This window comes from Limulus polyphemus, unplaced genomic scaffold, assembly GCF_000517525.1.
Source record: "Limulus polyphemus unplaced genomic scaffold, Limulus_polyphemus-2.1.2 Scaffold70, whole genome shotgun sequence".
In the NCBI taxonomy this organism is placed as follows: domain Eukaryota; kingdom Metazoa; phylum Arthropoda; class Merostomata; order Xiphosura; family Limulidae; genus Limulus; species Limulus polyphemus.
Window position 1 is genome coordinate 213,512 of NW_013665680.1, and position 17,038 is coordinate 230,549.

The 17,038-nt window shown below is 34.3% G+C and overlaps 1 protein-coding gene across 3 annotated transcripts in view; it reads left to right on the forward strand.

Moving 5' to 3' along the window:
- Nucleotides 1–17,038, forward strand: part of LOC106465707 (adenylate cyclase type 6-like) — a 161,555-nt gene that overhangs the window by 105,123 nt on the left and 39,394 nt on the right. For all 3 annotated transcript variants that reach the window (XM_022394053.1, XM_022394063.1, XM_022394058.1), the window contains 2 exons: nucleotides 719–1,997; nucleotides 15,382–15,531. In XM_022394053.1, coding sequence (XP_022249761.1) covers nucleotides 1,395–1,997; nucleotides 15,382–15,531 — 753 coding nt within the window. In that variant the 5' untranslated portion in view covers nucleotides 719–1,394. The remainder of the gene's footprint in view (nucleotides 1–718; nucleotides 1,998–15,381; nucleotides 15,532–17,038) is intronic.

Below are 17,038 nucleotides of genomic sequence, written 5' to 3' on the forward strand. Positions count from 1 at the left end.
GCTATTGTTAGCGTCCAAAGCTTCTTCTAACCAAGTCTACCTCCTGATCTTCTCCTATACCTGCTCCTGCTGTACGGCCAAGGCGATGTACGTACAGCAGGCGATTGTCACGTACTTATTTGCAGTGATATCAATCACGGTGCGATTGTCACGTACTTATTTGCAGTGTTATCAATCACAGTGCGATTATCACGTACTTATTTGCAGTGTTATCAATCACAGTGCGATTATCACGTACTTATTTGCAGTGTTATCAATCACAGTGCGATTATCACGTACTTATTTGCAGTGTTATCAATCACAGTGCGATTATCACGTACTTATTTGCAGTGTTATCAATCACAGTGCGATTATCACGTACTTATTTGCAGTGTTATCAATCACAGTGCGATTATCACGTACTTATTTGCAGTGTTATCAATCACAGTGCGATTGTCACATACTTATTTGCAGTGTTATAAATCACAGTGCGATTATCACGTACTTATTTGTAGTGTTATAAATCACAGTGCGATTATTTTGTACATGAAATGTAACTACAGAGTATTTAAAACAAGCTACGAAGGTGAAATGACAGTTAAATATGCCGTTTAAGAACAACGAAAGTTGCATCATTAAAACTGATGAATAACATTTACTATATCAAAAACGGTTCGATATGAACCACAGCGTCTTGTTTCATTATTTATTTTAGAATTGTCATTGTTTCTCTTTACAGCATCGGAGCTGAAGACAAAGTAGACTTTTCTTTCGTTATCCTATCGTTTCTGCTTCAAGATCGCTACTCAGTGGATGTCTTCCATTGAACGTCACTACGGTATCTGCAGTATCTTAATTTCATCACATCTGATTTTGAAATCTTCTTTGTCCATTGAATTTAATGACACATCCGTTCCTCTTAAGCTGTTCTTTAGGCTTTTTGTGCAGCATCTAGACTAGTAAAGGTAAGTTCACTTTACATCTGACTGACAACAACGTGACATTGATACTACTATGAGCCTTTGAATTATTCAAGTGCTATAAACATGCTTTTGGAGTTCTACATTTAGCTGACAACAGTGTGGCATCAGTACTCTCATGAGCCTCTGAATTATTCAAGTGCTATAAGCATGCCTTTGTGATTCTACGTTTATCTCTCAACAACTTGTCATTAATACCCTCAAGAGCTTCTGAAGTATTCAAGAGCTATAAGTATGCTTTTGGGATTCTACGTTTAGCTGACAATAACTCTCATGTGCTTCTGAAATTTCCATGTGAAATAAACATGCCTGTCTCGTGTTTTGAGTGAAATGCAGAAATCAACTTTGGAATCAGTTTCTTTTAAATATATTGCGGTGCTACAGGTATTGTTCACACATTTTTGGTAACTTTATGTATGGTAAAAAAAGTGAAACATGGCTGACACCAAATCGTTTTCGACTGCACCAGTTGACAGTGGTCACTCTAATCAGGAGACACCACGACTTTCTCTCTCTCTACATTGTTGTAACATGTTTTTTAACGTTTTGAAGCTCCAACGCTTTACCGATAATGACACAGAGTATCTTTATCAGCGATATTTCTTCAATATAAACCAGCGTCGTCTAACAGCCTTACTATTCTTGATGATTAGCGTCACCCTGGTGATGGTACTTCTGAATTACGCACTAAGCGGACGAGGTTCCCTCTTGCATGGCTATACGTTTGGCGTCATGATTGCTTTGTACATAATAATGGCTATTGTTAGCGTCCAAAGCTTCTTCAACCAAGTCTACCTCCTGATCTTCTCCTATACCCTGCTCACAAACTTCTTCGTCATCGTCATCCTGATGGTTATGGACTTGGACGCAACTATTCCCACCGTTAGCATCTGGTGTACGTCCTTCTTCATCTACCTCAACTACACCTTTCTGCAGCTTCGGATTCAAGAGGCCTTGGTGTATAGCATGTTACTGGCCACAGTCCAGGTGGCATGCTCAGCTGTAGTTAACTTTGGCAGTCATCTTTTGTGGAAGCAGGTGAGTGAGCTTAGCTTTTTTTTGCACACATTGAAAATGTTAACTTTGGCAGTCATTATTTGTGGAAGCAAGTGAGTGAGCTTAGCTTTTTTTTGCACACATTGAAAATGTTAACTTTGGCAGTCATTATTTGTGGAAGCAAGTGAGTGAGCTTAGCTTTTTTTTTGCACACATTGAAAATGTTAACTTTGGCAGTCATCTTTCGTGGAAGCAAGTGAGTAAGCTTAGCTTTTTTCCACACATTGAAAATGCATGCATGTTTTCAATATCATAGAAATGTATGTACTTCACTATTCATTGAAAAATACTTTAATAAGAACAAGAGATTTATAAGCTATTTCACTTTAAAGTTACAAGAACGATAAACAATTGAATAGGGAAAAAAGAGCATTGGTCGTATGGTCACTACCTTAGGTCCACCTTTTAAAAACACTCGGGTCATAGAGTTTTTATTCTTTTCTATCAAGATTTCTTGAACCTACGTGTTTTCTAACATCATGAATAAGTCCCTATCTGTTATTAAACAGTAGTTGAGACTTAATAACATTTGTACTTTAAGGAAACGTTTGTTTGTGATATTCATGCAAAGCTACAAATAGGGTTATCTGTGCTAGCTGTCCTTATATTTAAAATCATGAGCTAGAGAAGAAGTAGCTGGTCAATAGCACTCACTTCCAACTACTTGGATACTCTAATTCATTGGAGAATGTGACTGCCACCCTTATAATGCAGCTGCAGCTCCAAAGTGTAGATAGTGTTTTAGCTGCAATGAGATGCAAACCATGGACCATCGAATACACAGTCTAGTACACTAGCCAATTGGTCACTCCCGGCCCTTCATGGAATAATGGAAAAACGAATTTTTTGAAGTTGGCGATAACACTGTTGTGGTGTTTTAATTTGCCTTTTAGTCATATTTTGAATTTCGGAAACTAAATATTTCAAATTTGGTACATAGAATGGTCACAAAGTGACTTTGGTGTATAAATACGTCATCGTAAATGATCGAAACTTAGGAATTGGAACAAGCACAGGAAATAAGCTCCCAAATTTCACCGATTGGTTTAGTTTGATATATATTTTTATGCAAAGCTACACAAGAGATATCTGCTCTTGCAGCTTCTAATTTTGAACTAATAAACTAAACGGAAGGCAGCTTGTCACCAGCACTCACCACTAATTTTTGGGCTATTCTTATCGAATAGTGGGGTCTGACCATTATTCTTATAGCACAAACAGCTCCAAAGAGTGGAGCTCGCTTTTTTCTGAGCAACTGGACGCGAACACGGACCATTGAAACACAGTCTGGTACATTAAACACTAGACCCTGTCCTCCTCAAGACACGTGTTGGTCTAGGGGCGTCAAAATCGTGCGATTTAAATATAATAATTTAGATATAACTGCGTACAAAATCTCAGTTCTCAGTGCAAAATCAAGATGTAAACAAATCAGAAGAGAATGGGCATTGTTGAAGCTTGCTATCATAGCCGAGCTATGCTACTAGATCATGTCGAAGGTCAAGTAGTAATGACATGTTGCAACAGTTGGTATAAGATGCTATTCAACAGAAAAGTTCACAACTTGCTTAATCAGTTTCAATCAGCAGAATTTCAAATCAGGCCATATGTGTGATGTGTTCCGTAAGGAGCGCTCTGTTCATTTTTAACGTCACTTTCATTAACAGTATTGAGTAAAATGTTTAATATGCCTATTTTTATTATTATATTCATATTATGAAGATTATTTTGGATTGTTAGCTTAAGGTATGGATTGAAGACTAACCTACATCTCGTAAGCTGGTGGAACCTCATGAGATATTATTGGGATTACGGCCGAAAATATTGCTAACAACAAGGGCATTATCTGATGAAACAATGCATTATAATAATAGCCCCCAAGTGGCACAGCGGCATGATTGTGGATTTACAACACTAGAAACCTGGTTTTCGATACCCGTGGTGGGCAGAGCACAGAGAGCCCATTGTATAGCTTTGTGCTTAACTCCAAACAGACGAAAAAAACAGATTATAATTTGCTTTAAAAAATTTTCATACCAAAAGAGTCTATTCTTTTTTTTTCCATTTTTCCCTGTTTGATCAATTTTCAAGTTAGTGTTAACTACCATGAAAATAAATTTTCTGCTCGAAAAGTATACGTGTTCAGTAAATAGAAAGCAAGAATCATCAGGACACAACCAGTTGTGAAGAAATGAAGTAAAAAATAAATATATTCATGTAAAACTTTCCACTTTATTTAGCGTTAAAATTACGTAGTCATATGACCTAATAATATGATTGATTTATTTGTTTCGTTAACATGTTGAACTGTAAGGATTTTTTGATGAAATTGCAAGCCCAAAGGATTTGCCGCATGTCTTGATTCGTCATAATCTTCTAAAAAATTGTTTACAAAAATGTCTTAAGAAGCAAGGAAACATTTTTGTCACATTACCATCAGACTCTAAAGTTGTAACGAATTACAATGTATACAACGTTCATCTTTTTTTATTTGTGGTATTGCTATTTTGTCTCTTTCTTTCGAAGCCCCCCCCCCTCATCCCATCCAATGGCACAGCGTAGGACTGCAGACTTTTAACGCCAGAAATCGGGTTTCAGTACCTGCGTTGGTAGCTACAAACAAACGTTCTTTCCAAATTGGCAAAGAAAACTGTAAACGTAGATCCAGTGATAGGTATTACGAGCATAAAAGGTTTTAGGAGAAATACAGAACAAATAAAACTTGTTCAAATTCAAACTGTTAAAGTGCTTTGAATACTGTACTACAAACATTTTTCTGTATTGTACAAACTACTAAAGTGCTTTGAATACTGTACCACAAACATTTTTCTGTACTATACAAACTATTAAAGTGCTTTGAATACTGTACTACAAACATTTTTCTGTATTATACAAACTGCTAAAGTGTTTTGAATACTGTACTACAAACATTTTTCTGTATCATACAAACTACTAAAGTGCTTTGAATACTGTACCACAAACCTTTTTCTGTATTATACAAACTGCTAAAGTGCTTTGAATACTGTACTACAAACATTTTTCTGTATTATACAAACAACTAAAGTGCTTTGAATACTGTACTACAAACATTTTTCTGTATTATACAAACTACTAAAGTGCTTTGAATACTGCACTACAAACATTTTTTTGTATTATGCAAACTACAACTTCAAGTTTTAAAGTCAGCTGGCTAATATAGAAAATTCAGTTCATTTGAAAATAATTTTTGAGTGAAATTATTAATTGTTTTTTGTAAATGGTCATTTTCAGATTTGATTAAACAATACACAGTGGACGTAGCGTTTAAAACGTTCCTAATGTTCTTTTTTTTAACATTAGTTTCAACTTAAAAGGCAATTACTGAACCCAAAACATTATTGGCGTAATGCATAAGCTCGTTTCTTGTATGCAAAAACGTATAACAGAAACAAGTTGGTTCAGATATAAGTTTGATCGCTTACAACGCTAGACATTGGGCTTAGATACCCGCGACGAGAACAGCCCATTGTGTAGCCTTGTGCTTCACAACCAACCAACAAACAAACACAAACGATTTATGATAAAAACGGGATAGAGAAAGCTTGCATAATTATCTGTACCAGCGTTTTCCAATATTATATACAACACCAAATACTAGAATATTAAAAGTTTGTTAACAATGAATTTAACTGGAATTTAGAAGGGATTTTGTTTACTGTAAAAATGAAAACGTTAATATTTTATATTTGCACATCCCCTTCCCTGGAGATCTCCTGTAATTCTCATTACAAGTCTTGCACCACATTTTATGTGATTCTACACAATCTATACATTAAATTATTACAACAAACTTTTGTTACACGAACACACAAAAAACACACATAACAATACGAATTTGTGCGTGTGATATTTGTACAGGTTTGGGATAAGGTGAAAAGTCCACGTGCTAGCTTTACCCTCATATCTTAAACATAGTTTTCTTCTTCTTTATTGAAGTTCTTGAGCAAAAAAAAAGATTGATTATTTCTACTTTAAACTTGCACTAAACATCCCACTGAAGTAGAGAGATCTTTCTCCCATATGAACTGTATAATACGTCTTTAGTATAACTATAAATATATATCAATAAGAAGTAATACTAGGATTAACAGCTTCCTAGGTCATGGATAAGCCGCGTGGCCAACAACTTTGATTATCGATGGATTTGAACTTCTTACTTTACAGAACTTCTGTGAAGTAATAATATAAAAACATCGGATTTAATTTTCTGTTTGCTCAAATACATTTGTTAAAGCTTATTACAAAAGCTAAGCTTAATCTGAAGCCAATATGATTTAAAATCATAAAACGCAATGTCAACAGGAGGAGCTGGTTTTTGTCAAGTCTTGCTTCTGCGCACTGCTGTTAAGCTTCATTATTAGACTTTGCCAGAAAATAAAACACTCAATAATATGTAATTTGTCTCTACACTCAATTTGTGCCATACCTGAGCTATTCTAAGCTCAGGCATAGATAATTATCATACATTTTAACGAAATTCCATTTTGTACAATGCTTTAATCCTCTTCTTCATAAACTAATTTCTTTTAAATAACTTCAATGATTCTGAAGGACCCGGGATACAGTTTTGCTGATACTTTACTTGATTAGCGCCATCTAGAGCTTGTAAGTAAATACGAGAACGATATGTAGTTATGTTATTGTAATATGTATTGCATTTTAGGACTTGGAGTTTGTTAAAATAAACGGAGTTTGAATAATGAAAAAGTAAAAGGTTTCTAGTTTTAAGCACGATTACCTCAGAATTCAAACAAACTGCTCAAAAGATATTTAAGTTAAAGTTGCTTCAAAGTCAAAACACTATTTAAGATGAGAAATAAAACTACGATTGCTTTATAATGAACCACCCCTGTGGCTCTGCGGTAAGCCTGAGGGCTTATAACACTAAAAGTCGGGTTTTGATACCAGCGGTGAGCACAGCACACATAATCTTTTTGTGTAGCTTTGGGCTTAACAACAAACGAAGAAACACCTTCATTATAAACGTTATTTATGTTAGCTGATTGCAAAATTCATATAAGTAAAATAAACGAAGCGTTTAGACATTTCTTTTATTTTGACCTACAAACAGCGGGAAGAGTAATATAAATAGTAGTATTATATTTTGGTTAAAGCGATTTAATTTGTAAAACATATACAGTAATTTTCCATTGTTTAGAAGACATTAAAATAGTGGCCTTTAAAAAGATGTTAAAATACTTATATATTTTAATGTCTACAAAACTTTTATCACCTTTACTAAAAACACGTAGAGTTTGGAACAAGTATTGGGTTGAATCACGTCATGCAAGAAGGTTTCTTATAGCTGCTCGTTATTCAAAATGTGCTTCTCTTATGTAGTTTCGTTTAGTCACTTCTTACTGTTTGCTCAGATCGGTTGTTTATTTGTTCGATGGTTTTCGTGTTGGGTTTCCTGAAAACCACCCACCATCAACTCTTAGGGTAGTCTTTATCAATGAGCAGTAGGTTGATGGTTACATTAAAACGTCTTCCATGGCTGAAAGGACAAACATATTCGATGACGTTTTTCGATCCCGCAACACACATATTGTAAGTCCAGCACCCTAAACCATCAGACCACGCCAGACTAAATCGGTTGTCCAGGAGAGGAGAAAGTAGCGTGAATTACTCCTTATGTAGTTAAATGTAAGAGTAAGAGAACACATTGTTTGTTTGTTTGTAGTTAAGCACAAAGCTACACAAAGGGCTATCTGTGCTCTGCCTACCACGGGTATAGACACCCGGTTTATAGCGTTGTAAGTCCGCAGACATACCACTGTGCCACTGGGGGGGGGGCAGTATACATTGAATTTACATCCATATATTATAGTCATATATATAATCAATTTATTAAGTACGACTAACTAGGAGTACACATTGAATTTCCATCCAAATATGAGAGTCATAGACATATAGTCAATGTATTAAGTACGACTAACTAAGAGTACACATTGAATTTCCATCCAACTATGAGAGTCATAGACATATATATATATATTCAATTTATTAAGTACGACTAACTAAGAGTACACATTGAATTTCCATCCAAATATGAGAGTCATAGACATATATTCAATTTATTAAGTACAACTAACTAAGAGTACACATTGAATTTCCATCCAAATATGAGAGTCATATATATATATATGTATATATTCAATGTATTAAGTACTACTAACTAAGAGTACACATTGAATTTCCATCCAAATATGAGAGTCATATATATATATATGTATATATTCAATTTATTAAGTACGACTAACTAAGAGTACACATTGAATTTCCATCTAAATATGAGAGTCATAGACATATATATATATATTCAATTTATTAAGTACGACTAACTAAGAGTACACATTGAATTTCCATCTAAATATGAGAGTCATATATATAATCAATTTATTAAGTACGACTAGCTAAGAGTACACATTGAATTTCCATCTAAATATGAGAGTCATATATATAATCAATTTATTAAGTACGACCCAGAGCTATACTGTTGACAAAAGTTAAGTATCTTACTACTCAATAAACATTTGTTTCAACTTTTATAGTCAATTTTTTAAACTCGAAACAATAAAAAATCAATAGTAACACGAGTCCTTCATTGGTCGAAGCGGTAAGCAAGTGTACACACAATCCGTTATTATATTTCACAATTCTGTTTATTGTTTTTACAGACACAGTAATAAACCAATCATTATTCCATTCGATTGTTCACAAAATAACTCACATAATATCCACAGATATAATTAACATGAATAGCTTAAAGTAATTGTTAATTGTTTCTATTGAACACGAACATTTTATGAAATTCGCCATTTTACAAAATGTAGTGTTGTCACTATAACCTGAATTATATTTTAGTTGTGTACGTGATATTACGTCACAATGAAACTGAGAAGCTCTGATATTGTGCGAAAAGAATAAACGAAAAACTGTTACACACAATTATAAATAAAAATCGTAATGGGCCAGCAAAGACAAATGTGATTGAAATTATCACTAGTCTTTCTATGGTGCAATAGTTCACCTATTATCAACTAATTCATCAAGGTTTGCCACTTAAGGAGTTCTGCACCATTAATCTTGACGTCACTATTTATACTATGTTTATATTTCTCTGGTTTTATATTGTTTTTGAAAACCCTTAATCAAGAGAGTAGCATGAGTTTTCTACTATATAGGCTAGTTTCGTACTTCTGTAAACCAACATAAAATCATAAGTCGAGATAATCAATCGGAAACAACACCCAACTGTTTAAGTTTGAAAGAATGTTTGATTGTTCTTTAACGCATAGCTACACAACGGGCTAACTTCACTATGTCCACTACGGGGGAATAGAACTCCGGATTTTGGCTTTGTAAGCCCGTGAATTTAACGCTGAAAAGAGTGAAGCAGTAAAGGAATTATGAACATCTGTCAACACATAAGAAATAGCCTTAAAGACATTGTGAAACGAATAATTCTGAGTATAAACATAGAAGACACGTACAAATCAAAATTATCTGATTAATTAAACCGTGATTGTTTAAAGATATAGAAATTGAAACTTTTGAAGCGAACAATTAAAAAATGTTTTGACAATCTAACATTAAGATTGGCCAGTATATAATCAGACATGGCCAGGTGATTAGGGCGTTCGACTCGCAATCTGCGGGTTCGAATCCCAGTCACACCAAACTCTTTCAGCCGTGGGGGCGTTATAAGTGACGGTCAATCCCACTATTCGTTGGTAAAAAAAGTTGGCGGTGGGTGGTGATGACTAGCTGCCTTCTCTCTAGTCTTACACTGCTAAATTAGGGACGGCTAGCGCAGATAGCCCTTGTGTAGCTTTGCGCGAAATTCAAAACAAACAAACAATATAAACAGAATCATTTTTAAACGTTAAATTAACTAGAAATGTTTTGTTTGTTTTTATCTTTAACTCAAAGCTAAACAATGACTTATCTGAGCTCTGTCCACCGTGGAGAAACCAGATATACATATACTGAGATGGAATTAAGGTGAATTACAATCATTGATTTTATATTGTAATTTATACCCGAAACAGTTATGGTTAGGCATACAAAGAACACTTTCCTTGAAAAAAAAAAAAAAAAGATAATAAAGTCTGCCAAATCGTATTGGAAAATTAACTTCTTAAAAATACTTGAATTTAATTGGAGTTGCTTAAACTTTTCTGGTTAAAAGCGCGCACTCGCACACACACACATTTATATATACACCTTAAAACATGCTAATTTGAACAATTACAAAAATCAGTCTTCGACGTTTATTCAATCTTAACTATGCTGTTTTATCTAATATGAGCGCTTGTTTTGTGATGAAGTTTGAGTTTTAATAACGTTCACCTCAAAATCTGTGCCTTTTCGGTTTAACTTAGTACGTATTGTGCAATCTATAAAATGTTGAATCCCCTTTTTTTTCTGTCGGAAATTTATGAAGTTTGTGAACGTATATTTACGTTATGTATTTGATTCATAGAAAAGAAGCAAAAAGCATAACGTAATCCAAATAATTTATCTGGAAACAAATTGTGTGGCAAATGTCATCTTGTAATCCGCTGACACACAGGAATACGTAAAATGCCTTCTCGTCAAGAACCTGAATTTTGAATTCTTTTTTTTATGCTTCTGGTTTGCATAACGGTTAAAAGTCAAACATTTATTGTTGTAGTTGCTAGTAAACACATTAATAATAGGCATGGGTTACCAGATACATTATCATTAAATACTAGAATTGCAAAAAGCCAAACGAGAATAAAAGATGAAAAAAACAACAACAAACAGTTGGTGAAATACAATCTCTGCAGTTTTGATAGATGTGAACAGTGAATCGATCTTCTTTCTTCTTATCTCCTGAATAATGGATAGTTGAAAAATATAAGTTACAAGAAAAGATCCTCGTAATGTTTTGCCTTGTATTTAATATTAATAAAGGAATTCATCACTTGCTGTTTATACTTTTTGGGATTGATATCCGTTGGGCACAAAAACAAGATTCATCGCTTAAAGACATACTTTAAATAATTCATAAATCAAAATAACTTTTGAAAAGTAGACGTGATTTCGCCTGCAGTGCAACAAGTACTTTTGTATTCCGACAATCAAATATCAGTTCCAACTTGTCTTTGTTTTCATAATAAGTTCGATTTGTAAGATACTTCGGATTCACAGAATGTTTATGGGAAGAAACATAATGCATACTTGGTGTTTATAATAAACTATCGAGTACTTAAGTCAGCCCCCAGTGGCACAGCGGTATGTCTGCGGACTTACAACGCTAGAATCCGGGTTTCGATACCCGTGGTGGGCAGAGCACAGATAGCCCATTGTGTAGCTTTGTGAAACCTTGTTTCTAGCGTTGTAAGTCCGCAGACATCCCGCTGTGCCACTGGGAGCTACAAAAACATTTATAAATATCAGTTTGGTTAAAACCCGTTATGTATGAGCTGAAAACCCAAGATTCTAGAGTTTGAAAGTTATGTTTTATCTGGTTTCTAACCATCAAGTACCCACTTTCGAGACAACTATGTGTCTGACTTAAGTCTGATTGTTTGTAGTTAAGCAAGATAGCTCATTGTGTAGCTTTGTGTTTAACTCCAAACAATGTTTTTGTGTTATTTTTACTTAAAGTCTAATGCTGTTAATATTTCACACCATACTTTCTGCGGTTGGAAAATTCTTTATTTTTGCTTAGTTCTTTTTCAGTACTTAAAATCTATGACGTTTTTTTTGTTTTTTTAATGTTCTGAATTTCTATAGAGCATAAAGATGATAGATATTGTTTATTACCCAACTTTATTTTATTTCACGTTCTCTGTTAGTATTTCTATGTCTACTCCTGTATTCAGTATTGTGATTTATATTTAAAAAATATTATTACAAATACTAATATTTAACTGGTAAAAATCAGGTTTAGGTTTAACTGGCAAAAATCAGATTTTGATATACACTGGTAAAAATCAGATTTAGATATAAACACTAATAACAACTACTGTGTTCCACTTTAAAATAATCTTTTTAACATTCTTGAACGTAGCTATTCTTTTCATTTTTATTATTTTTGTTGTATTGAAATTATTAATGATCCTTCTTCTCATTCGAAAAAAAAAGAAGGTAAATTTGTGAATGGAATGAAAGTTAAGAGGATATATTTAATTACCAGTAAGGTGAAAGAGGATTTAAATTTTTTTCTATTTTAAATAACACATACATGTATATATATATATATGCGATGTATATATGTATGGTTATGTGTTGCTAGCATGGTACATGTTATTGAAGCCATCTTTGATGTTATCCACAATAAAACTTTGTCAAAAAATGAAACTTAACAAAGCAAACAGAAGTGGACAAATGAGGCACTTTGATACAGATATGTTAACAGTCATTATTCTGTTTATTTCAGCTTGTTTACTTTTACAACAGCAGTAAATGTGTACTAGATGATTAGTAGTTTCACAGTTATCTTTAACATTGTGGGTTTTAGGAAAGTCTAAACCAATCTCAAGAACTGGGATCAGATCATAGAGTTACGTTCCTTTACTGGAATAACACCATAGAATAACTATTTTATCAATAAGAAATTAAATTATCTATCGCCAGGATTACCTGTTATGCTTATTTCAAAGTCTGCCAGTCAGTAAAGGGTTCTGAGTGATTTAATAATTCTGACATAGACCATAGTGCTAGTAATAGAGACTGTATTTATCGGTATATATATATATATATGTATATATACATATAGTAAATGTTAAGTATTCATGGTAAAGTTTTGGCTATCGGATATAAACTGTTGCCCTGGTTGATTTCCTATGCTATCATTTAAGCCTAATTACTATGAGATAATTACTATGGATAACACACTTTTCTATGTAATAAGAAGACGTAGGATCGACTCGTGGCTCCTGCTACCATATTCAGTCCTTCTCAGGATTTATCCGAAGACGGCAGCAGATTAGCAGCCGAAACTTAGGATAGTATGAAATACTTAGTATATAAAAATTCAAATAAATTAATAAATAATTAAGACACAGATGATATCATAGGCTGCTAACCGTGACAATTCTTGTCTGATTTATTTTTTTACTCCGGTACCGTACCGTGTAAGTAATTTACCTCCATTTTACTTTTTGTTTGTTTGTAATTAAGCACAAAGCTACATAATAGGCTATCTGTGCTCTGCCCACCACGGGTATCGAAACCCGGATTCTAGCGTTGTAAGTCCGCAGACATACCGCTGTGCCACTGGGAGGCACCTCCATTTTGATAAATATCTGAAACAAAATATCATATTTTGTACTTGGTGTTCACAGAAGAAATGAGAACCTTCTGGAAGATACCATGCTGTAAATCTTCAACTTGTTACATTGTAAGAAATACTAAGTATGGTGTAAAAGTTTAATAAGGACGTTTACGAAAAGGTACACAGGTACTTGTATAAAGAAATATGCACTAATTTGTTTGCAACACCTAAACATACGTGAAGCTTATTTTTATTACATCTATAATTGATCTAGTTAGGCTGAAAAAAGTCTATATAGCTTGAAACTGTAGTACTCAGTTCATTATATCATGCGAATTGGTATTCACTATAAGGAAGTCCCTAGTAGTTCAGCCGTAAGTTTACAGCCTTACAAAGCTAAAATCCGAGGCTCGATCCCACGCGGTGGACAGAGTCTAGGTCGCCCATTTTGTAGCTTTGTGCTAAAACAAACAACCAAATAAATAAAAAAAATATTTGTTTAAATATATTTTCAGTTACACTACCTCAACTTGAATATAATCCGATTGTTAAACCTGTAAAGTTAGATATTCTTAAACCCTCTTTCGTTATGTTAAATATATATACCAAGCTATCTATAAAATATTTACTCAACTAGTTGCTATTGTTTCTATGTATGTATTCATATCCATTGTTTTTTCATATAACTATTAATATACAGACATTAGTTCTGTTATAAGTACACACAATCATACGAACTGTAATAATTACTAAACTGATAACTTATGATCTTCAACAAATAACACATGAAATGTTGCAAGCTGTTGCTAAAGTTAAATCATATCACTGTTCAAAAACATTGGTTATTATAAAATGGAATATGTTATACAAATCATATAGAATATAGCTGAGAAGTCATCACAAAATAATATAAATCTATTCATATTTCCCCCCAGTGGAACAGCGATATGTCTGCAGTTTTATACTGCTAGAAACCGATTTTCGATACCCGTAGTGGGCAGAGCACAGATAGCTCTTTGTGTAGCTTTGTGCTTAACAACAACAATGTTTCATATCATATTCTCTGTTAAAACAATATTCACACTAGTGGTTAACCCCTCGACTGTGAATTCGAGGGCTTATGATCCATCAGAGTGATGGCCAGATCCCACTATTCGTTCAGAGAAAAGTAATCTATGAGTTGGCAGCTGGTGCTTTTGGCAATCAATATTGTATCGCCAATTATATCTCAGTTTTTATCATATTGTATCGCCAATTATATCTCAGTTTTTATCATATTGTATCGCCAATTATATCTCAGTTTTTATCATATTGTATTGCCAATTATATCTCAGTTTTATCATATTGTGCTACCAGTTATATCTCTTGAATAAGATCATTTTATAATATCTAAACATTTTGAATTCTACATGGGCTATTAAATGTTTATTAGTGCAATTTTGTTTATCTATGCTTCCCAGTATCCGAAGGCAGAACGCAACCAAGTGGATAGTATGTCGGAATAAGGATGTGGGATTCCGTGGATCTCACCTCATTGCGCCCCCCAAAAAACTCGGCAATTTGACACTGTGGGTGCGTTATAAGAGTGACGATTAAATCCCACTATTCGATCTGACAAGAGGAGGCAAGTAAAGACGTTGACTAGCTGCTTTCTCTCTGGTTTATCACTTCAAAATTATGGACGGCCGGCGCAGATAGCCCTTTGTATAATTTTGGACAAAATACAACACCACTACCACCACCAACAACAACAACAAAAACACCTATAGCCGAATAAAATGATTATAATAACGGTAAAGGTCTCAGGTACCACTCTTAACAAATTTTAATTTAATTAACGAAAACTCATTTGTATCTATTGCAAAGTTACACAATGTGATATGTTCGCTGTTCTAGCTACAGGGATCGAACACAAAATTCTAGCGGTATAAACCTGACGCTTACTGCTCAGCCACCGAGGAGGAGCAAATAATGAATAACGCTTAGAAATATCACTTACAATCGTTTTTTTTTTTACCTCCGAATGTTGCTGGACAAAATTAATTTAGATATTATATTTATATGGTTTTGTTACAGCTTCTAGCTAGTTCTGTACTCTACCTAGCAATCAACATAGCCGGCATCTTCTCTCACTTTCCAAGTAAAACAGCACAGAGACAAGCATTTCTGGAGACTCGTCAATGCATTGAATCACGTCTTAACATTCAACGAGAAAATCAGAAACAGGTATTATACATTATCTTAATAAATAAGATGTTTTAATTTTTATTTACTTTTTACACATTTTTTAGAATAAATGAGTGAATTAGTAGCATTAGTGTTAAAATCGGAAAGTTACTCAACTTCTAATGTCGATGGTACAGTAACAGTGTCTTAAAACATGCCAACTCGCTCCTTTAACTTCATCTCGCTTCTCTCTCTATTGATCTGGTTATATCTCTTCAGCTTTTATAAAATGGGATCATTATCTATAAATGTAAAGCAAAATTGTTAGTCTGTCTGATGCCTTGATATCACAAGTTCGAGTGAGAAACTGCTGAACGAATTTCGAAGAAATTTGATAGAGGAACTCAAATGAGCCCAAGGGTCGAATTTAAATGGATAAGCAATCGGATGAACGGTTCAAATTTGGCAGCCATTTTCATTTCTGCTATGTGAAACTGATTCTAAAAATGAAAGTGACGTTCAATGCGTCGCGTAGCATGGGTACCTTTACTAATCGCCCGTGCATGGCGAATCATGCATGCGCAGTCGTCCATTTGAAGTCAACGAATAAATGGCGCGCGAGCTGCGGCTTCATTTATTAGTAGTTATTAAAAAGAAAATAAACCACACTTTGAACCCTCAAGCTATCGTCCCATAAGCCTTTTAAGCTAATATTAAAGTTACTAGAAAAAGGAAGTTGTATTAAGTTGCTGCATTCAACTAAAAACTCGCAACTTGGTCATCATGTTATGTATGACAGGCCACCTGGGCTGTGTTATAAAATGACTTAAGTATAACTAAGCTACAACAAGTAGCTTCCTGGACGTTTAAAGCACATTTTGATTCGGTGTTACACGACAGTCATAGATACAAAATTCATAAACCTAACATTAACGCCCTTACTACAACGTCGATGGCATTTTTTTTTCGCACAAGGAGACTCACGACTCTTAGAATTAGTGCAAATTATTTCACTGTCTCATTGTGTGCCTCGCAGGAATTTATCTTATGTCATTTACTATTCATTCTTTACGTACATGGCCCGTCATGGCCAGGTGATTAGGGCGCTCGACTCGCAATATGAGGGTCGCGGGTTCCAATCCCCGTCCCACGAAACATGCTCGCCCTTTCAGCCGTGGGGGACTCTATAATGTGACGATCAGTCCCACTATTCGTTGGTAAAAAGAGTAGCCCAAGAGTTGGCGGTGGGTAGTGAGGACTAGCTGCCTTCCCTCTAGTCTTACACTGATAAATTAGAGATGGCTAGCGCAGATAGCCCTCGTGTAGCTTTGTGCGAAATTCAAAACCAATTAACTCATACTATACTGATGAATCTGCTGTATAAAGTACTTTTCCTAGTCCCGTCACTACTGCGAATCGCATCCAACAGATTTTAAACGACATCACCATCTGGTGTTTATATTAGCTTATAAAAGTAAATCCAATAAAGATCCAAACAATTATCTTCAGAAGATTACTTAAACTAATCATTAACACGTTACGAATATCAAACTTGATTTATACAACA